This window comes from Sinohyriopsis cumingii, chromosome 10 (genome assembly GCF_028554795.1).
Source record: "Sinohyriopsis cumingii isolate HCF-2022 chromosome 10, ASM2855479v2, whole genome shotgun sequence".
In the NCBI taxonomy this organism is placed as follows: Eukaryota; Metazoa; Mollusca; class Bivalvia; order Unionida; family Unionidae; genus Sinohyriopsis; species Sinohyriopsis cumingii.
In genome coordinates, this window is record NC_142970.1 from 17,151,715 (window position 1) to 17,174,646 (window position 22,932).

Sequence of the window (22,932 nt, forward strand, 5' to 3'; positions counted from 1 at the left end):
TATTAATGTTGAAAAAATATGATGGAGGTTTCAAGCAGAGAGTTTCAAATAAAGTTTCTGTTCTTGGACTTTCCACCATTATATAAACATTCAAAATTTCAACTCAAAATTTTAAATTAAAGTCATTGAATATGTCTTTGAATTGAAGACAATAGTCTGGTGTCAAACCACCTGCACCCCTGTGCATTCAGATGCACACCATCTAGGTCCATGTAAACACCATGGAATCCATCCATCCTACAAAATATAATTTGGCTACTGGCCGACAAAACTCAACATAACTCCAAATTCACTTGGTGGACCCTCCATGCATACTGAGAACAGGTCATCCTTCATGGATGGAACCGAGGCAATAACGCTCCAATTAAAACAAACTGGACAACACGATCCAAAAACTGTCTACTCAATTGCAATAACTGATTCAACACTATGTTGGGCTCAAGGGCCCCTATACCATTTTCACCCAGTTTGATAAAAAATAATATCCGGCAACAGATCCAAAGTTGTTCGCCATGAAATAAAGTTCACCACTCTTGCCCCCGGGCGTCCATCCATGGTGACCAAAATATTACTTGGCTGGCGACATAACAAAGACAGATTTGAATACCGATTCAATCGGGCAATGAAACTGTCCAATAACATGAACATTCATTCTCTTTGTAATGAACACAACTGAAATGTCCAAAATACGACTGGATTTAAACCCACCAATCAAAAACAAGGATACATCTCATTATCGGTTACGCACCAAGGTGCAATATGATAGAAAATTTTAGAAAAACTGAACAACCAATTTAACATATTTACGTGCTATAGCACAACTAAGTTAAACTTAAAATGTCTGAAATTTTGGGTTGTAATGGAAAATTCCAAATCCAAATGGACAAAATAATATGGGAAGTTTTAGATAGGATATAAACAACTCTTAGATTTGACCTAGCTATGCTATCCAAAAAATAATGCACGCATACATTACACAAACAAAAGAAGAAAGAAAAACACATACTCCGACAAAATGACTCTAGCAAAGTCACTTTTAAATTATTATAGGGAGAGGGAAGGAAAACTATTCCAGGGCTGTAACTAGCCTTTGGAGTAATACTACAACCCTAAATCTGAAGCAACAATGGTAGAAATCAGGCCCACTGCCAGCACAGACAAAGGGAAGAAATTATACCAATGTCTGCTTCTTCTTGGGATAAATAAAAAACTAATAATCTGATGGATAAAAAAGAAATCAACCCTGCAAAATTTTATATCACATTACTGTTTTTAAACAATAGAACCTACAGACCTCTAAGGGTGACAGGGGAAACCCATACCAAACACACTTTTAGAGATTAACAGGGTGTCACTTCAAAGTTCTAACCAACTATATATGCTGGGATGGAGCTTAGGAGTGTCAACAGAGCAAGGATAAAACTCAATCCAAATGTTGTCACATGAGATAAAAAGAGGGTTCTGTCTTTACAAGTCAAAGGATTAAAGTCAAACATTCTCAGGAAGCTGTGGAACTCTACTTGGCACTAATCAAGTTCATGTTTTGAATTTGTGACTCAATCAAAAGTATTGTGAAACTGAAAACAGAGTTCCGCCTTTACAAGCCATGAGCTTATCAAGCCATGTGCTCTGGCAGAAAACTTGGAAAATATCACTTGGCAATTAAATCTAACATATGGGAAAGAAAAAAATACAAAACTTGTAATGTATCAAACACTGTTTATATAAAGCAAACCACAAATATTCAAATGAATACAGCTTGCTAGCATCTGAATGAAAATAGAAGCAATATTTGGTTCATGATTTTTGTCTGTTGTCAAAAATGTTTGTTCAGGAAAAACAATAACCCAACATAAATGTTTCATTTTCTTCCATCATGAGAATCTGCAACACTATGATATATCCAGGAATCCTGTTTGATATCTTAATGCTTAAAATTGTTACTATGACAACATTACAAATATTGAGTGGGTGAAAATCTGTACATGGTCCATGATAAGGAGTACTTACATCTCCCTGTTCTTTGACAGCTGAGGTTTTCTCAGTAACAGGCTGTTTTCTTTCATCACGCACCAGAACTTTAGGAACTATGTGCTCTCCTACACAAAAACAGAACAAGCTGTCAGCTTTACTGATAGGGACAATTTAAATGAAGATATTAAAATATGAATAAACAAGTCTGCAGTCAAATTAGTTTGTGAAATATGAATATTTCAAATATGTTCCTTTCTAACAGAATATCAAATCAAAGTTTCCTCATACACGTAATAATTGTGGAGTACCACAGGGCTCTATCCTTGGACCTCTGTTATTCATTCTATTTATCAATGATTTACCTCTTAGGATTGGAATTTCAATTTCTTTGACTGACTTCTATGCAAATGATACTACACTGTCTGGGATGGGTAAAACCAAAATGATACTTCAAAATAACTTACAAAATGCTCTCAACAGACTTCAAGTATGGTGCAAGGAAAACAATATGATAATACATACAGAAAAAAAAACGAAAGCTTTACTAATTACAACACAACAAAAATGAGCAAGGCTAGAGAGGGACAAACTCCATGTCCTATTTGACAGTGTGAGCCTTAATATGACCTCTCAAGATATAATTCTTGGTGTATTCGTAGATAACAATCTTACTTGGTCTATTTACTTGTTCAAAAAAGGTTAATTCTTATCTTTGGCTACTGTGGAAAATAAAAAAACATACATTCCTCTTCAGTATATGGCCATCTTTTATAAAAGTTATATTCAGCCATATCTGGACTACTGTAATGTAATTTGGGGTAATACCTCTAATTCAAACATAACAACACTCGTATGACTCCAAAAAGAGGGCTTGCCATTTAATTCTAGATCAACTTATAGACAATTTTCAGGATGCAGTGAATAATATAAAGGGAACTTTAACAATACATGAAAAAATATTTCTTAGAAAGGCCAAATATATGTATAAAGTATCTAGAAAAAGTAATTCCTGTCTATCTAAGCAATATCTTTCACCAAAGTGATGCTGATGGTACTCCAAATTTAATGTCCGTAAGAAGTAAGAATTACATTATACCAAGGCCAAAGAAGGAATTGTTTAAAAAAAGTTTTCAATATACTGGTCCACCAGTATGGAACGACATTCCCAGTGACATAAGGCATTTTCGTCTTTTCCTAATCAACGTCTTAAATGGATGAAATCTTTAGAAAATTGAACAGTTCTAATACAAAATGTACCGCCTGCTTTTCTGTAATTTTACATCATTTTTATAGTTGAATTTTTCAATGCAGGATGATATTATGTTTTCACAGATCCCTGTGCATGTGTTCCAAGCCTGATCATTTGAATTTTAAAATTCCTTAATTATTTAATGTCAAGCCAGATTCTTCACATCATGTTGTATATGCTGTGTATATTGTACATAATTATTACTGTGTTTGTATGGGAAAATATAAATTTGTTTTGTCGGATGGATATAATGCATTCCCAAGGTTGTGCCGTATTTATATATGAAAACCTTGTTCATATTTTTTGATAAAAATGCAGTAACCTATAAATATTGTATAGAATTTCCAGAATAATTTTGTTAATTGCAAAGTCAGTCGTGATCGGAGCATTCTAATAATTATGTCCATCTGAACATCAACAAATCGCTTTACATGGCTTAATCAATTTTGGGAGGTTCTTTAAAACAAATTCTACATTTCTTTTATATCAGTCGAAACTTGAAAGTGATTTTCAGTTTTCCCTGTCATCATTTATATGTTTATTCTGACTAAGTCTGAAATTGGGCAACATGCAGGTATATAATTATCCCCTCCATACCAAGGACACTAAGATCAGGAACATGTATATATACCAGTGTGTGAATATATATATATATATATATATATATATATATATATATATATGCACATGACACTAGAATCAAGCGATATGCTATGCATATGAATACCTCTTGAATGCACATATTAGGATTGGGCAACTGGGTAGGCACATAAACACCCCACTCTCTACATGTACCATGATGATTGGACAACAGGTTTGGCATTACACATATCCTGTATATACACATGATACTAAAATATGAAACGTACTAGGTATATCAATACCCTATGCCTGCATATGACACTAAGACTGGACAACAGGTAAGCATATATACACTCCATCCTATATACAAATCTAGAGTGCTATGAATATAAATATGCTATGCCAGCACAGGACATTAGGACTGGGCAACAGGTAGGCATATAAACACTCCCTCACCTACATGCATGACACTAGGATGATATATATATATATATATATATATATATATATATATATCTGTCTGCACGACACAAACACTGAGCAATGGGTTAGGCATATAAACACCCCCTCTCCTATAAGTTAATCTGACTGGGCATGATGCTGGACATGAAAGCTATACACATGCTACTGAAGGACATCACAATAATGCTGATATTCAATTACAGATGCAAATACAGTATAATTGTAATTAATTACTTAATTATACAAATTACATTGTATCTGAACCCAAGTCTGCTACATGTATCTATGACTGGTTCCTTTATTCATGGGATATATGTCACCTGCATGTGTACCTGGTGTAAAAGTAAAACATCAAGTCTGGGCTAATGGATATCTATTGGATATTAGTGTCAGTGCATTTTACTGTGTGGGAACATGACAAACATGATAAACATAAGATGCAGTGACTGACAATAAAAAAAGATACCTGTAGTTTTTGTATTCTCAATTTCATTCGCTGTATATCTATGTAATCTGTTCCACATTTAACCCACTCCTGGAACCACACTGGTGGCCGAGTGGTCTAATGCTCTCACCTTTATAGATGACTCTGCATGAACTGGTCTCAGCTCGGCCAATTTAGGTGTGTGAAAAAACTTGTTGGCAACATACCATTATTCCTCCACCAAATATACTGGCCAGCAAGTATATGCTATCATTACTGAAAAACAGTGTTAAAACCCACAAGTCAAACTAATCATGTCTTCCTCTAACCCGAACCCCTAGGCCCTGTACTAGGTTTCCTGGCTAATGGCTTATATGGAACAGATACCACTCACCATGCAGTTATGTTACAGAGCAGGTTAGCATGAAACAGAGGGTGATTAAAAGCCAAAGGGTGCATAAGAAAGTAAAAAGCAAGCGTGTTGTAAATTGCATATAATGAGCATGGTGTTTATTTTTGATGCAGAAGTGGTTAAAAAAATGAATATGATGCAAACAGAACCCAATTTATAGTATACATTGTGAGATCTGCTAACTACGTGTACAAACAATGATATATTTACCATAAAACACACGCTTAGCTTTTAATAAAGCAAAATGAATACATGTTTTAAAAACCAACAAGTCTATCATATTGGCAGACAAAAATCAAGTCAAACTATTTAGGAATGTATATACAGAAAGATTTTGCAGCATTTCTTTCCATAAAGTTTGTCCCAACCATGCACTGTAAAATAATGCACTGTAAAATAATTTCCAATGGTTGAGTGATAGATAACATATAATTCTCTGCAAAAAGTAAATTGTGGAGTTTACTACAAGAGCAAATGTTTTTCAGTTGCTTACACCAGTCTAGATTTGTATCAACAAAATAACTTGCTAAAATGTCAGGTTAGCCAAACCAAAATGGCAAGCTTATTTTTAAGATAGCGGCAAGCATGCAATACAACTTTACTGCAAACTCAGACTTGAAACTGCAGCAAGCTTGCAGAAGCTTAATTTGTTCATTTTAAGTTTGCATAATCTTACTAATTACAAGCTTGCATAATCTTAATAATTACAAGCTTACACAATCTTAATTATTACAAGCTTGCACAATTTTAATAATTACAAGCTTGCACAATCTTACTAATTACAAGCTTGCACAATCTTGCTAATTACAACCTTATGCAAGCTTGCAAACAAAGCTGGCCTATCTAGATGCATCAGAACTAATATGGCATCAATTTAATTATTCTATACATGGTCACATACATCCATTTTCTAACTCTTGATGTCCGAAAAGTATCAGTAATATCCCAAATTAAAATGAAAATGTTAATATATGGTGTACATTAATTGGCAAGAGATCTTTCTGTCACAATGAAAGAAAGAATACAGTCATCATCAAATCATTTAATAATATTTAATCAGAGAAAAATAAGAACATGTGAATGGGATGTGTGGGGAAACTCTCTACATTTTTGTTCTGTATGGCCTTTTAAATGTCTTTACTAATAATTCACTTCCATATAGAAATCCATTTGGGGGAAGGATAGCGTCAAATGGTTAGGATCTCTCTCTCTCTCTCCCATCTGTCAAAATCATCTCTCTCTCTCTCTTATCTGTCAAAATCATACACTATTACCTGAAGAACAAGAATGTTAGCCATTTGAATTATACTGAATCACCTCTTCTAAACAAAATCCTTTCAGCAAAAAATTATGCATCCTCCTCTGCTTCTGGTATGATTCAGGTATCATCCATTGAAAATGATTTGATTACAGCCACATTGTACTATGTAACCAGGAAAAATATTGACTATTTACCTCCTTGGCAAAAGATATTTCGTTTTTAGTTCAACAATGGTTCAATCTGATATGTGAGAGGAATAAAATGATCACAAGAATAATGTAAATATGATTAACAAGCATGTGTAATTTTATAATCTCGTGACCCTATTGTCGATAAGTGACAGCACTGCACTGATTACGGTACTGCAGTTTGGCAACCACGTCAGTAAATAATAATGATCTTTATAGTTGTCATCTCAAGGATTGTTAAAGATACATTATAAAGTCATTATTGGACGCATTTAAATTGTAAACGTGAAACTGCACTTCCGCCCCACCGCCACGTAGCTTAATTAACACGAGATCGTAAATGCAAAATACAACACACTCTTTAAGTTTACTCACCAACATGATAACTCCATGATTTCAAATTATTTTTGGTTCTAGAATCGGTTGCTGCATATATATTGGTTCTGCTTACAATGAAATTTCCCAAATTAATGAGCTACATTTAAGACTGTTCAATCTTGAAAATTCCACCTAATTTAAACACAAGACTACCATGGTCATTTTGTGTTTCTTGTGCCTCAAATATTTTGTGCACATATCTGCAAATTCGTAAACCAGTCTCCTGACTAAAAGAAGGGAAGTAACTGCCATTAGGCCTCTGTACTGAATCAAGTCTCTGTCACGGAAAAATCGCATTAAGTCTTGCATGCCTTTTGTTATCTGAATTCTTTCTACAAAAAATATCAAAATTCACAAAGATCAATTCTTTATTGAATGCTGGCAGAATGGGATGGATCTATACACAACTGTATGCATTTTAATTTTTATGTAGTATCTAAATAACTGACAAAATTATTTTTTTTTTCTTTTGGCAGCAGACTGTCATTGAAACAGATATAGATCCATTCTTTCAAAAACTTAAGTAATCATTACAAAACTACAGAAAAACTAGTTGATGGTGCATACATTGTCGGTATAAGGCATTTACAAGCACATGAAAATTTTGTATGGGATGAGCTATTCACAAATTCCATATGGATTATTCACAAATTCCATATGGAATTTTAATTTTATTCTTTATGGACAACCTACATATCTCATGAACTAATTTGCATATTCCATGAGATTTTCCATACAGAGTACGTAAGGAATCCATAACATTTCCATATGGATACACTGAAATCCATAAGAGTGCTTCAGCAACAGAATAAAAATGTCCAAATGGATATCTCTGTAAAAGTACGTGTGGATTCCGTATCCAATCCATGTGGAAAATTTCATATGGGTTCCCACATCTGTTGCACTTCTGCGGTGGATTCAGCCTTTGTACCATTATTTTGTTAAAAATCGATACAAAAAGATGGCTGCCTTTATTTTCTGTAGCTCTGTCTTCTCAATCTCCAGTATTCTAGCAGCAGAGGGGGCGAACAGACCAAAACAGTTTTACAAGTAACCCCTTCCACGGAAACTATTCTCGATAGAAGCGTTATTTCGTCGAAATAACACTTTTATTCAGAAAACGAGACAAAAAAAAATGTCTTGAAAATGCTTTGTATTTCCGCTGATATAACGCGAGTTACTTCAATAAATCCGACTCGTATCCGACATAATTTCCACGGTGAGGTATCATCGAAAAATCAGGTGTAGTTTGCGCCCCCCTGCTGCTCTACGAAATGAGTTTCCAAGAAAACATTTTTATGTCGCAAATAGTGTATCAAGGCCGACGCGGTATCGTGTACGCGGGTCGTGTAAATTTATTGTCACAAATCCGTGCTGGTTTCTTTGAGCGCGACTAAAGAAATTCTTAAACTTATTAATATCCATATCGCCGCTACACCAGGTTTGATGAATATTTCTCAGCGTGTGAACATCAACTTCATTAAACACCGCAAGAAGATTACAGTTATCCCTGATTACTTTTGGAATTTGTGTATAACGCTGAGTAACATAAATCACATCAGTGTTTTTATGACGACCTCGTGAAAATATTCTTGCAGGATTTTTTTGCTTGTCCAGCATCACATCATCATACACTACTAGGTTATTTATTTCCCCGTTAAGGTCTTCCACGGACGGAGCTTCTTCAATATCAGTTATAAATTCAACAACATCCTCGCCGTCTTCACTCAGCGCTTTTGCACTCTCATTAAAATCTTTTATAACATCATAACAACGTTGATCATCCACAGACGGAGCTATCAAGTATAGTTTGTCCCATTTCATCCACTTCATTATCATGTTCAGCAACAGCTGTGTTTTACCTGATCCTGACGGTCCTATGATGATCATTCTGATAGAATTTGGTAGCGCGGAATTATGCTTGACTGGTTCTTTCCTTCGCGTCGCAGAAAAATCAGTGATCTCCATTTGTATATAAGGAATAATAATTATGGATCTATATTGTGTGAAGTGTAAGGCACAAACCCCTACGAATGATCTAACAACCATTACAACAAAAAATAACAGACAAGCACTTTCTGGTAAGTGTGCGCGATGTGGCACAAAAAAATTTAGATTTCAAAAAAAAAGCCTGACAAAGTCAGCGGAGGTGACATCGCAGCAACCCTCGGACGACTTCCAGGTACCCCTTGGGCTAAATATCCGGGAGAAAAACATCTCCCAGGATACAATTACTGCGGTCCAGGGACACGACTAGATATCAGACTTGATGAACAATCTAAACCAAAACCGGGAGAGTATCCGATAAACGCTATCGACGCAGCGTGTCACATGCATGATGTTGCTTATCGAAGTAAAGATCTGCAAGACAGGCATATCGCGGATGTGAAATTAATTCATGCACTAAGCGCCATAAAAAATAAATCATTTAAGGAGTCACTCGCTAATTGGTTAATAAGATCAGCGATGAAATCTAAATTAGCATTAGGCGCTGGATAATTAATAACAATGGAAGCGATTTATTATTCCCCGGCCGGATACTGGAGAGGTAACTCAGCAATTAATAAACTCGCCAACGCGGCATCAGTAACACGCGAGGTTGCCAAAAATTGGCTATCAAAACAAGCAATATGGCAAATCTACTTACCACCACCTCGACAAATCAATTTTGCACATTTTGATGTTAGTATCCCCAATGAAGTTCATCAGGCTGACATACTATTCCTGCCTCATGATACTGTCCGTAGAAAAACATACAAATACGCGCTAACAGTAGTTGATGTTGCTAGTAGATACAAAGAAGCAGAACCGTTAGCGACTAAAACAGCGTCCGAAGTCGCCTCTGCGTTTAAACGAATTTATCAGCGAGGACCTCTAAGCTGGCCTCGATTATTACAAGTTGATCCTGGCAAGGAATTTCAGGGCGCGGTATCATCACTGACAAAGCAGCATAACGTTACCATACGACGAGGACATACTGAAATTCATCGGGATCAGGCAATTGTTGAGCGATTTAATAGAACACTCGCTGAGAGATTATTCGGATACCAGTACGCGAGGGAATTCATTTACGATACGAGATCTCGTGAATGGGTTGCAAGACTGCCAAACGTGATAGCCGCACTGAATAATGAAATTACCAGAACAACAAACATGAGACCTGTAAATGCAATCACAAAAAAATATATACCCCGCGTCAGTGAACGTGTTTCAACGCAGCCAACGACGCTAGCGTCCCCGTTGCTGGGTAATGTCACCGTTAGGTATTTATACGAACCCGGCGAACTCGAAGGAGGAAAAAAAAGGGCAACTGATCCTATATGGAGCGTTACAACACATAAGATATCTAGCATAACCAGATCAACTGGGAGAAACGCAATCTACAGATTAGATTCAACTGCTCCTCAGCGTGGGTTCACACGCGAGCAACTTCAGGTGATTCCCACGGATACACAATTACCACCTCGATCACTTAAATAACTGCAGCAACACCTCTGCGTCGATTACACTCAAGACAGGTCAGCATTACATTTTCACGCGTATGACCGCGATTACTATCTATTCTATCTACGGTAAATTGCCTTGGATTATTTTTCGAATACTGCCACAGCAATAAACAATTACAACTCGCGCAGTGATTATTCTGCTGTTGTTGTAATTGTATAATAAATGTTTCGTCGAGATCAAACTCTCTACCATTTTTTTTGTCGCTCTGTTTGTAACCGGCTAATTTCTTTCTTATTGTGTCATCAGCGATTGAGCTGTCGTTGACAACATCATCTAATACAATTCTTCGTAACTGACCTATCCTTCTTACTCTTGACACGGCTAAATAAACTAAATTTGACCACTCGATGCGATCATCAACAATCCAAACTGTTGTATCTGAAATAGTTAGTCCCTGCGAACTGTGGATGGTCATAGCGTATCCTAGCGTCCACGGGGATTTGCTCATTTTCAGTGCCTGTTCAACAGCATCAATATCAACTGTGACAATATCATTTAATACTAAATTCTGTTTTTCCGATCTCCCAGGTATATCAACGTCGGTATTCTGCAATCGCGTATCAGCTGGTCTATAACACAACGGCACTGGCAACATGGGAAATTTCTTCTGATGTAACTGAAATAACCGCTGCTGAAGTGTGTCCCTGACTATCTTTCTACTTGCCACAATTAAATCACCTGGTTTCCACGTTTCCCAAAAGTCGCTCAGGGAAGTCTCTGGAATTATTTCACGCATTATCTCACACTGGACTTTATTGGTTTGTAGCCTGATCAACGCCTTAAACTCTTTCAGCGTTTCATCGAGTGCTCTAACATCGTTAGTTATTTCCTCATAATAATCTACAAAAGTTTTCAGCCACGTGTGTGGAGATTCACCTGTAAATGGCGGTGGTTGACCATGATCGCCGCACATAACAACTGCGGTATTTTTCTTTAGCAACCAATCCAGAAACTGTTTTAATGTATCCAACGGCACAGTGTCTATCTCATCCCAGATTATTTTCTCGGGGATATATTTCGTTCCCATTCGCGTAGGAGTCCATGTGCCGCCGCTGTATTTGAAAAAACTGTGATACGTACACGCGTTAACATCCCGTTGTCGCATCTCCCTGGCAAGTCTATGTGTGGGTGTTAGCACAATCATGTCAGAGTTTCTAAATAATTCTATCGCGCGAGTTGTCTTACCGGAACCACCAGCCCCGTTGAGATAAACTGTTCTATGTCTCACAACAGGATCGTGCACCGGCGGCAGCGAAGTTGTCGTAGAAATTGAAAATTTCCCAGATATTTCTGCGCCGCGATATTCATCCTCGATTTCAACATCAGCTGATTCACAATATCCATGCAACATTTCATTTTTTATTCTCCATGAACCCCACGATGGATCATTCGGTATAACCTTATTCAACGCCGCTAAGTGTTTTTTATCGATATAGAATGAATCCGTTGCAACTCTCACTGCGTCAACGGGAAACCTATTAATCATCGACAATAGGTTTATTGATACATAAGCTAGCATCGAAGATCTCAAATGTGTGTACTGAGATGATTCTCCGTCGATATAACTAAAAACAGTTCCTAATTTTTCCCCGTTTGACAGAAACACATCTTCGCGGGTACAAAACGTATTATTCGTGGCGGCATCAGCGACAATAAGATCCAATTCGGCCTCGTCCATGATTAATCGACTATGATGTAGTTTATGATCATACGCTCCACCTTGAGTAAATTTTCCTATTATTCTTCGTCCTAGATCTTTTGCTGTGCTTTCATCAGTTCGGGGAGCTCTTTCGATGATAGTGTCGATAAACGATTCTGGATATTCTCGGAAATTTTCAATTTCTACGGTGACTTGCGGAGTTGGCAACCAAACTTCGGTTTGACGACAGTAGCATATAATCGCTTCACTGACCGTCAGCGACAGCAGTATTCGACTGTCAAGCATGTATCGCAATAACACTATTGGTGCCCATCGCTTCTCAACGAAATGTTTACCAAACCAAGCATAACACACAGGATGTAAACCCGTAGCGAGTTTAAACGACGACACACAAGCAACCCGGGTCAGGTCAAAATCAGGCAATGGTCCGTTTATGGCAACTCTTGTCATCGAGCTTGTAATATGACCAAACCGTTTAAAATACTCACTACATTCCCCCCGCCCAAGAAAACTTCCTGGATAACACGCCGTCATATCCACGGATATCATATCGCGGTGATCATACTGGGTATTCCACAAACCACCGTGCCCGTATTCGATACAGCTCTGTTGAATATCCTCGAGAAAGCTCTTCGGGGTTGGTCTCCATGAATTTCGTTCTCGGGCTATATGCGTGACAACACCCGGGACAGTAAAACACTGCGTCAGTAACGTATCAGTGTTCGTCGCATGATATTTTTCTGCGAGTTTTTTCATTTCGTGATGTAATGCCGCCGTTCTGTATACCTCCCCGTTGGGTCTCACAAACTGATCAAACTCTCCCTCGAGGTCACTTCGGAATAACCACACCGACACTGGATCGGTTTTACTTATCTGATAAATAAAATCAAACATAGAAATGCTGGCATTTCCGCTCGTGGAACCACTAGCATTTTCCAATTCCGGATAATACTTTACAACACGATCTCGAGGAAATATCCTAACCGAGTCAGTCCAGGCGTGACTGTTATGATCGATAATAGTTATTGGTGCTCCACGGGAATCATATTTACTCTTGTACAATACCTCACCGGTCAACGATGAAACCGTTATAGGAAATTTTAGTAATCGTTCGAGCTCGGCAACATCATTTATTGACGCTCCTTCATCCACTACTTTTGCCGCCCACGCTGCTATTTTAGTCTGCCTTAGCGGTGTTAGGCCGTTTCCTCGCATTGCATTTTTAAAATGTTCCATTACTCGCTCGGCTACACAATTCAACCCTGTGGATTTTATCAATGACTCTGACATCTTCATCGGTTTGAGTTTATCAACGCGTGGTTTCTTCATCGGATAAATTCCATAAATGACTGCGGTCACAGGATACGCTCTGGCATAATACGGTGTATCAATCCCAACAAGTACTCCCGGGTTTGAGTCTTTGGTTACGACGACGGTTTTCCCCCGCCGGGCATCAAGAATAGGGTCTAGTTTGTCTCTGATAATCCACGTTGTTTCACCTGTTTCCGTGTCGTCGACGCCAACGATAAATTTTATCTGAATGAAATATTTTTTATCATCGAGATACCCAATTATGTTCGACGCGATTGTATCGTTGATGGTACCATCAATGATGGCATTTTCAGAAATGATTTTATACGAAGACCACACATGTGCAGCACCATCACGACGAAACTCTTCTTTGGCGTTCTTGATAACACCAATTACGAGTGTGAGTTCTCGTCGTCGTCGATCAAAAGTTAACCGGTCAAGATCGAATCGACCGCCTGCGGGTTTTATTCTGGATAGTCTTTCAAAACTCATTATTATAATTAAGACAAGTATTTAAATAGACAAAAATATTATATATAATGAACGGAAACTCAAAGAGTTTCTCCGGCGATGCTAGCATCGCTCATGCAAAGCATTTCTCATGCAAGTGGATCAAACTAAATTCATCAGAGCCGTGTAACAGACGTTGCAGAGGCGAATACTGTGGACAACATGCTCAACAGGTCCGCGGTGGGAGTCTAGGACCGATACCGTGTATCAGATGCGGCATTGGAGTACGAGGAAAAACGCAATTATGTTCAGCGTGTGGGGGGAAACGCTATCGAGAACTAAAACGGTATTATGATAAAAAAAATCCAGACTCGAACACGTTCTCGGAGCGTGATTACATAAATAAGTTTTCAGACAAATTATGAATTAGACAAATGATTTGCTTATAGTATAATGAATCAAGAATTCGTCCCCGAACAAGAATTTGTTCCACATCCAACTATTCCAAATTATGAGGCAAACCGAGATGGCATAGTGAGAAACTACAGGCTGAGGAAACAAGTTGGTACAGTTGATAATTCTGGTTATTTAAGATTTACTGCCACGTGCTCAAAGAGGTATTTATGTCATCGTTTTATTTACGAATGTTTCTTTGGAGTGATCCCTAAGGGTTTTGTCATTGATCACATTAACGGTAACATACTTGATAACTCTATAAACAATCTTCGCGTGGTCACTCAGAGCAAGAACTGCCTACTGGGTAACACAGGGCGTTGTAAAACAGTTGCAAGAAGAGCTATTAAATCTATAAACGCAATTACAGGTGAAGAAATTGTATTCCAGTCAATAAACGCCGCCGGTAGGTATTTCGGTATTTGTTCACCTGTTGTACAGCGTGTCGCAGATGGGATCTACAAAACAGCATTTTCAAAGAAGCTCAAACAGAAGATTTCATTCTGCTATATAACTCTTATCGCTGACACAAACGACGATAACTCCTCCACGAGTGTGTAACGCTTTGCAGAGTTGTCGTTGGGTCAGAGGATTTGCTCCCCTGAGAAAGCCACCTTGATAAAATATTTTATCGAGTTCATAACATGTAATCATTTATTTACCGTAGAATATATATTTTTTTACAAACAATATCCTCGTTTTACTGAATATATCCGACTGTTTTGCTCTTCTGTGCTTGTTATATGACCGCCCTTAAGAAAACATACAATTAAAATATTTTAAACAAGTCCCGCCCACTGCTAGAGCGAATTTCCAACTCGCAAGTAACAGTTGGGTTATATACGAAATCGCTCCCTAAGACCTTTGGGTCGATCGAAAGTCAGCAGCGCAAGCAAAACCATAAATTAAATCCGCCAATGGCGGGTGTCTTTTGTGCACCATCCAATGGTCGATTCAATGGATGGTTTTGCTCTGCTGCTGACCGTAGAAAATGACCCACCTGTGTATGTTTGTGTCGTCATAGGATAAGTTAGGATAAGATTACATGTTCATTGTGCCTTTGCCTGCTATGACACTCGAATCAGAGGTTAAAGGTTGTTCTGTGTTGTATCGTCCCTCCCGAGCTTCTAGACCGTTATTTGACGATCTAGAAGTTCCTCATGGGGTGAGTGACCCCCAAAAATAAACAGATAGATGGATGCATAAAGCTCTACGTCACCTGGGTGCCCACCAATAGAAACATTCAGAAAGAGTGTTGGCCAAAAATAAACGGTAACATGAGGTGCCTAAGGGAAAAATCACAACACGAAGGTCTAATATAAGACCAAGAAAAAAAAATCCTAACAAAGGACTCATGAAAGAACCGTAGGCCGGTGAAGAGTACCCAGTAAGTGATAACCGCTCATCATCTATCTGTTTATTTTTGTTTTTGGTGATGCTAGCATGAGAAGTCCCTTGGACTTCCAGAGAAACTCTTCGAGTTTCCACGCTCATGCATTTAAAAATATAAAAATATATAATAATATGAATCACGAAAATATAAATACCATACTTGTTGAAATTAAAGAATTACAACAGCGAGGTTTTAATATTTTACTAGACACTGAAACAATTATGTCAGATTTTGAATCCTTGAATGAGCTATCACAATCGGGGAAGAACAATCTCCCTGCCAGATATAGGTTCATTAAGGGTTTGCAAGATCGCATTTACAGATCACTTGCCGGGATAACTGAAAATCAGGTATCTGAATTTATTCCACTGTGCCGTGCAGTTGAGAAGATTCGTCTTGTATTGTCAAGCGAGTATGAGACTCGAAAATTAATTAGCACCAGGGTGAGACGGTTAAAAGGTTATATAAAGAATCTAGACACGGAAATGCCTTGCATTTCTGACGAAAATACTAGTATTTGTGACTACGAGGCCGACAAGGAAGTATAAACCGCCGCGTGTGACTCACAGCACAAAGTGAAAGTAGAACCTGAGAAACGCTAGCCCCCCGCTTGGAGTGTAAAGCACATTTCCACGGTAAAAAAAAAGTGTATTATTTTTTTTGCCCGAGCGTGGAAACTCTTCGAGTTTCTCTGGAAGTCCAAAGGACTTCTCAAGGGCGTTTTCAGAGTGTGTGAAACGCATAGCGTTTTCCACTCAAAGAGTTTTCGAAATGTTTTACATGAGAAGTCCTTAGACTTCCAGGATTTGCTTAAGCGTTTCAACATCAATACAACAATGAGAATAGTTCATAATCTGTTCTCGTTGACACCAAGCTGTGATCATATGATTTTGCTGTAGCTGTGTTAATTGTGACAACGTTAACAAGAAGTCTTCGTCACCATACACGTCAACGATTATTTTAACGGGGAAATACTGTTCCGGGGGCTGACTCTTTGAGTTTCCCCGGAAGTCCAAGGGACTTCTCATGCTAGCGTTTCCAAATGCGGTTTTTATTGCCTCGTGAAGAATTTGCTTATCATGAATATGAACTCGTGCGTGAATGTATTCACACATTATATACAACTGTTTTTTTTTAAATGCGTGAGCGTGGAAACTCGAAGAGTTTCTCATGCTAGCATGAGAAGTCCCTTGGACTTCCGGAGAAACGCTATGCGTGGAAACTCTTCCAGAAATGCTTTGCATTTCCAATTTGGAAACTCGAAGAGTTTCAGGACTTCACCAGTAAGTTCACGGAGACAGTCTCGCCACGCAGGTCCAACAACCCCCCCCGTTGGTCGGTGAGTTTAAAATTTATCGTTGACAACCACGGATTATTACACCGTAGATAGACGGGATTGATTGGTTCTTGCACAATCAGAAAACCGGGGGGGTCTTTTGGTGTGAACGTATACAGGATAAACCCCTGTTGGGCCGTCGTTGTGTCAGCGCTAGCGCTGTAGCTACCGTCGATGACGTCACATACAAGATTGACCGCAATAACATCTGTGATATTTACGATCCCGGGTGAGATGTGTCTGCCATCGGATGCTGTACTGTTGTCGTGTCTTAAAATAACAGGTTGTGGTTTTGTTCGCGTGTACGTGGCAGAAATATCTTCGAAAGATTCCGCGATGAGATCCTGGACTGATTTTCTCAGCTCGCGCACGTTATATCCAGGAAGTTTAAAATCTGAAATATCCTTCACGGGAATACCAAATCGGGATGCAAAATTCGATCTTTTTTGGGTTCCATAATCGCCTTTGAGATCCAGTAGATTCTGAATTACTTTTTGATTCATAAATTCCATCGTGGATACGAGTTTGTTTAGTTTTTCTATGGTGGTGATAATGTTCGTGCGTGGTTTTGTTATATCAGAGATATAATCTTGAAAATATACTCGCAACAGGTCTAGCTGTTGTTTATGTGCTTGTTTGATCGGATTAAAAAAATGAGCTTCTATGTCTTCTGGAAGGTATTCACGGAATCTCCCGTCTTCGAAAATTACATATATTATATCCAAGGGGTGTCTATCTAATGTTGAAAACCGGGCTTGGCCTGATCGTAATTGATCTGGAAATAATAAATGCTCGCCGTACACGAGGTCGTGTAGTTCTTCCTTCGTGGTCTCGAAATCCGATTTTTTAGGTTTTGGTGGACCCGGTTCGACCTCGGGTCGTTTTTGTGGCCATCCTAATACTGTTCGAAGAGAGCTGCTATAAATATCCACGGCGTATCCCGGTGTTGAGATTTCAATGACCGCAGACAGCGTTGGTTCGTGCGCGGTCACAGATATTTTGGCTTCCTTGCCGGTGATTCGTTTTATTTGGTGTTGTATCTCATTATTGATTTCTTCGATCTGATAACTCCCAGTGGGTAGCGTAATTGTATCCCAGTCGAATTCGTCAGAGTCGGCTTTGGTTTTCCACGAAAACACAAACGAATTATTTGGCTGCTGACCGCCAAATGATTCCGCTCTGACATTAGGCCAGCTGTGATACGCACTGAGCTTCGACAACGCGATTTCGTTCACGGCAATTGGAGTTCGAAAATTAATGCTGAATTCTGGTGTCGTCGAGGACACTGAGATCATTGTGGTCCTTACCGGCGTTGTGTTTGTGACTATTTGTTGAAGCAGTTCCTGTGGCGTTGCCATCAGTGACATTATTTATTTGTTTAGTTTTCAAATAGTCATTGTACGCATCTGACATTAGTTTGAATTCAGAATCTGATATCAACGCAGCGTCGCTGGATTGCGCGTCTAACGATGATGATATCAGCGATGATAATTTCTGATATGCGGTCGTGGCTGTATTTAATTTTGTCGTGTAATCGTGTAATTTTGTGACCGCGCACGAGGATATTTTTTTTGCTATGATGCCGAAAACTCCTGCCGTGGTTGTGGTCGCACAAACAGAGATCGTGGCCGCGACTGCAATTACCGGAGTGACCGCTGATAGTATTACTCCCGCGGATGCAACAACGGCAGATACTGAATAAACCATAATATCCAGCACTGTTATGCGGCGCTTGTATTTTTTTACTTTTTGACTGGTTACTTCGATGACAGTTTTTAACTCAGATTGCCACTCACGGACTTGATTGTATCGATATTGTTGAGCATCTGGCGTCGTTGACATTTATTTAAAAATCGCTGCCGATTTTCAATTACGCGGTAACCAATTGAGGTGTTGAAGCGACGAATTCCAAACACCACCAGTAAGATGTTGCTGTTAAACTATCGTCCTCGGCTTCAAGCATAAATGTTTCCTCGGTTCCGCTGTTTAGTATTACGGTTACAACCCCGGAATACTTATCGGTGGAATGTCTCCAAGGATATGTTGTGAAGATTTCAAATTTAGCGGCTGAAAACACAGACAACCTGTAAACACCGGTGGCTGTTGCTGTATATTTGATAGTGCTATTTTGTCGTGACCATGTTGCGAATCCCGATGATACCGTGAATACGATGTTGGTGATATGCCCGGGAGTAACTCCAGTGGGGACTTTAATCAGACTGGTTTTGTTAACGATCTCAGGAATACCCGATACGATATTCTGCTGTGTTTGTTTGATCGTGTCAATGTTGGTTTTGATTTCAGAAAGCTTCATATCGACGACTGGAGGAGGCCCAAAGAACTTATCCACGGTTTCACTAGTTTTTTGAAGGTTTCTTTGGAGTCTTTTAAACCCGTTCACGTGAACATCATACTCTGACCGCAACGTGGCTAGTTTATCATCAACGGTGTCTACGTATTGTTTATTTGCGGCATCTTCGAGACCTTCCGGATTTTTTAGAACGGTTATTTTGTTTCCATTCATGCTAAGTTCGCCTGTCATCGTGTCACCGGCTTTTTTCACACATTTATCAACACCTTTATCAATACTGTCTTTGATGCTTGCGATTGATATGTTCGAGTCCTTGATCCGGCCGCCATCACTAAATGCAACGAAGTTATCCTTGGTAGCTCCAAGAACTTTGCGAATTATATCATTCCACTTAATGTTGCTCGTTTTTAGTTTTCCCTGCTTGTCCTGAAAAATAGCAACTTCTTCTGGGTCAACTCCAGCTATATTCAAAAGATTATCGACTTCATCTTTGGTCGCATATTTTGAGAGATCAACATCTGTGCTTGGTTTGACTTTTCTTGTGAAAGGTCTTCCGTAAATATCCACCATTATTCTTATTGCTGTTTTTCAAATGCGAGCATGAAAATGCCTAGCATTGGAAACGCTAGCGTTTCTCGATGCGGTATATTCATACACTACTCGATGCGGAGGAGTTGCTGGATTTCTTGAGATTGCATCAAGAACATTTAAAACCTCGTTTCCACAAATGGGCGGATCAACTAATGTTTGTGTTGGTAGCGTCGACTGCCACACTGGAATATTAAAAAATCTGCTGTTGAGAGTGCGAGGCACTCCGCGGACATACCTGAGAAACTCAGTTGGCGGTGCTAAACCGTACGAATCGAAATAGATAATTCCACGTGGATCGATCGCGTAAGCAACCCAGTGAGTTCCCGGACCATCTTTGTTGTCGAGATTGATAATGCCAGTTTCTGGATTATTCGGCCGCGTCGGTAATTGATCTCGCATAAATACTCCTCTGAAATGTTTTATACGCAATTTTTTAACAGCATCGAGTAAATCAAAATTGGACGCTGGAAGCTTCAACATCGGGGACACTTTATGTTTCGGCGTTAGAATTTTTTTGGATACCATGATGGTGGAGTTCCCGGTAGTCTTAGACCTGATCCGCGAGTGGATCTCCCCTTTTTTTTCTTATACCCGTTTCCGGTTGCCTTCTTTAGTGCCATTCCAGCTGCGGTTCCAACTGCACCTAACGCTGCAGCTTTTGCCGCTGCGCCAAGTAATCCTGGAATTGCAGCAGCTAGTATTGGGATGAGCGGAAATATTCCACCGGTTTTGGTCATGTCCTTGATAGCTGCAGCAGAGAAATCAAGTCGGACACCGGTTTTTGCTGTTAGTGCCTTATTAAGATGTTTAAGCTGAGTATTAGTCAACGACAATTTGTTTGGACCACCAGTAATCTGATCTCGTTTTAACGTTATTGATGTCCCGCACGTGCTTGCGTTCTTCGATTGCAATTTCTTCGTTTGACCGGAAGTCAAGGTGACATTAACGTGACTGTATGACATTATATTTTATAAACTAATTTAATTGTTATATGTTTTTGGAAAACATCACATGTTTTCTACGGGAGCGTCGATGACCCTCATTCGTCCGCCAACACCTTCAAGTAGCATTGCTTTATCGGAGAGTATAACCGCGACAGCTCTAAAACCAGCAGGGCCTGCCATTCTAGTTGGAACAACAGGGGGACCTGCGGCCTCGTTTGCACCAATGATTTCAGGTGGAAACACAGCGACGTTAGCTCGAAAGTAAATATCAACAACAGTTTGTTTAGCCAAATCCATATGCTCGAGTGAAAAGTAGTAAATGGGATACAACGTTGTAAAATCCAACTGTGATATTTGCAGACCAGTGTCGACATTCTGATCGCGACCCATAAATGTCATTAAACGATGATATGCACGAGCAACTTGATTATTCCTAAAATTTATGGTTATGTCTTCGGATGGTTCTTGATGACCGTTTATCCGCAGCGAAACATTAGTGACTCCAAGATTATCAAATATCATGTGATTTCTTGTTTGTTCACCAACTCGGCTGTTATTTTGAAGTGCAATAAAAATGTGACGCGGCGCTGATATTCCCTGTTGTGATGATATATGCCAAGTAAACTGTCCAACGCCAGAACCTTGAGCAGAATCTGTTGTTGTTGTTAACCATGATATTAATGATTTGCCGCCTTGGTCCATAAAAGAAAGTAATCGTTGTTCTTCAGCGAGCGACGGGGACATCACTGGCATCCACAGTGCAAGTTTTGATAATACTACTTTACCGTTAAGTGCTGTCGTGTTAGCAATTGTATCAGCTACTTGATGCCAGAGAGCGTCATTGTCGTCACCTTTTCGGGTGAGTACAACTGAATGCTTGGCTCCAAAAATAACCTTTCGGACATTTCTGCAAAACCCAAAAATGTGAGACAGCGGAATTGCGCAGGAAAAATCTCTGCGATCTCCTGTTAGCATTAATTTACGCGTAGAAAATCCAAGATTATAATCAGGATTTGTTGATATTACTGCGGTTGTATCTCCTGCTCCTCCTACTGCTCTTACAGGACCTATAATAACGTTTCTTTGATCGGGAAATTGACTATTATCCTTAGCGAACATCATTGTTGGGCCAGCTGATCTAGTGTAATCATCTGAATATCGTGCTAATCCAAGAATAGTTGTAGCAACGTCAACATTATCCTGAATTGTTTCAATCTCCCTCCCATCAATGCTATATGAAGCATTTCTAAATAGCGCCATGATGCCATTATTAACAAACCCAACTCGGGTATTAATGTCGTAGTTGGTATCATCATTTTTCAAAATAATACCTTCGACTTCAAGAAATGCTTCCGCGGGCAAGAAATATCTACTTGTGTCTTGGACTTGCAACTCAATTCGACCCCGTTGATCAGGTGTTCGTGCCTCGTAAGAATAATACTGATAATCGCGTAAGGATTCGTCTTTGAGTGTTGGTGCGTCCATGTCGAACGCGGGATCAGATACACGTTTGAACATTTTATATAAAATTATTGTCGTCTAAAACGAAATCCGCTTCCTGATATCAGGCTTGTATTTATTTGTTCGGGTGTTTGGGTTACAAGCTCTGCAAGTTTTTGATTGGCAGCCTGATTTATTACTTTACTGACGTCCGCGGGCATAAGTTCAGTACTGGCCAGTTTCACCGGTGGCGGTTTTTTTGATCTACGAGTTAACCGTAACAGTCTATCCTTGATTGACGCGAATGCCTTCCCGGCGAGATCACCAACAGATCCAAGGGCTTTATCCTTAATGACATCAATAGCTTTCATCGACAATTGTTTTGCAATCGGTAATGCCTTAGGGGCTATTCTTGAAAACAAACCAGTAATTGTATCACCGAGACCATCTCCGTAGGTTGCTCTGTAGACTGGTAATCGCGAGTTCACTACGCGGACTGGTAACACGCTAGCGTGTCTAGGTTGAGAATTGTGCACGATCATTTTATTTAATTATTGTTTCTCTAACTAAATTTGCTAGTCGCTGTGGTAACCGTCTGCGAGTTCA

At 39.2% G+C, this 22,932-nt stretch overlaps 1 protein-coding gene across 1 annotated transcript in view; it reads right to left on the reverse strand.

The window, feature by feature from the left end:
- Positions 1-22,932, reverse strand: part of LOC149789659 (uncharacterized) — a 127,178-nt gene that overhangs the window by 42,972 nt on the left and 61,274 nt on the right. The window contains exon 5 of the mRNA XM_089971675.1: positions 2,011-2,099. Coding sequence (XP_089827801.1) covers positions 2,011-2,099 — 89 coding nt within the window. The remainder of the gene's footprint in view (positions 1-2,010; positions 2,100-22,932) is intronic.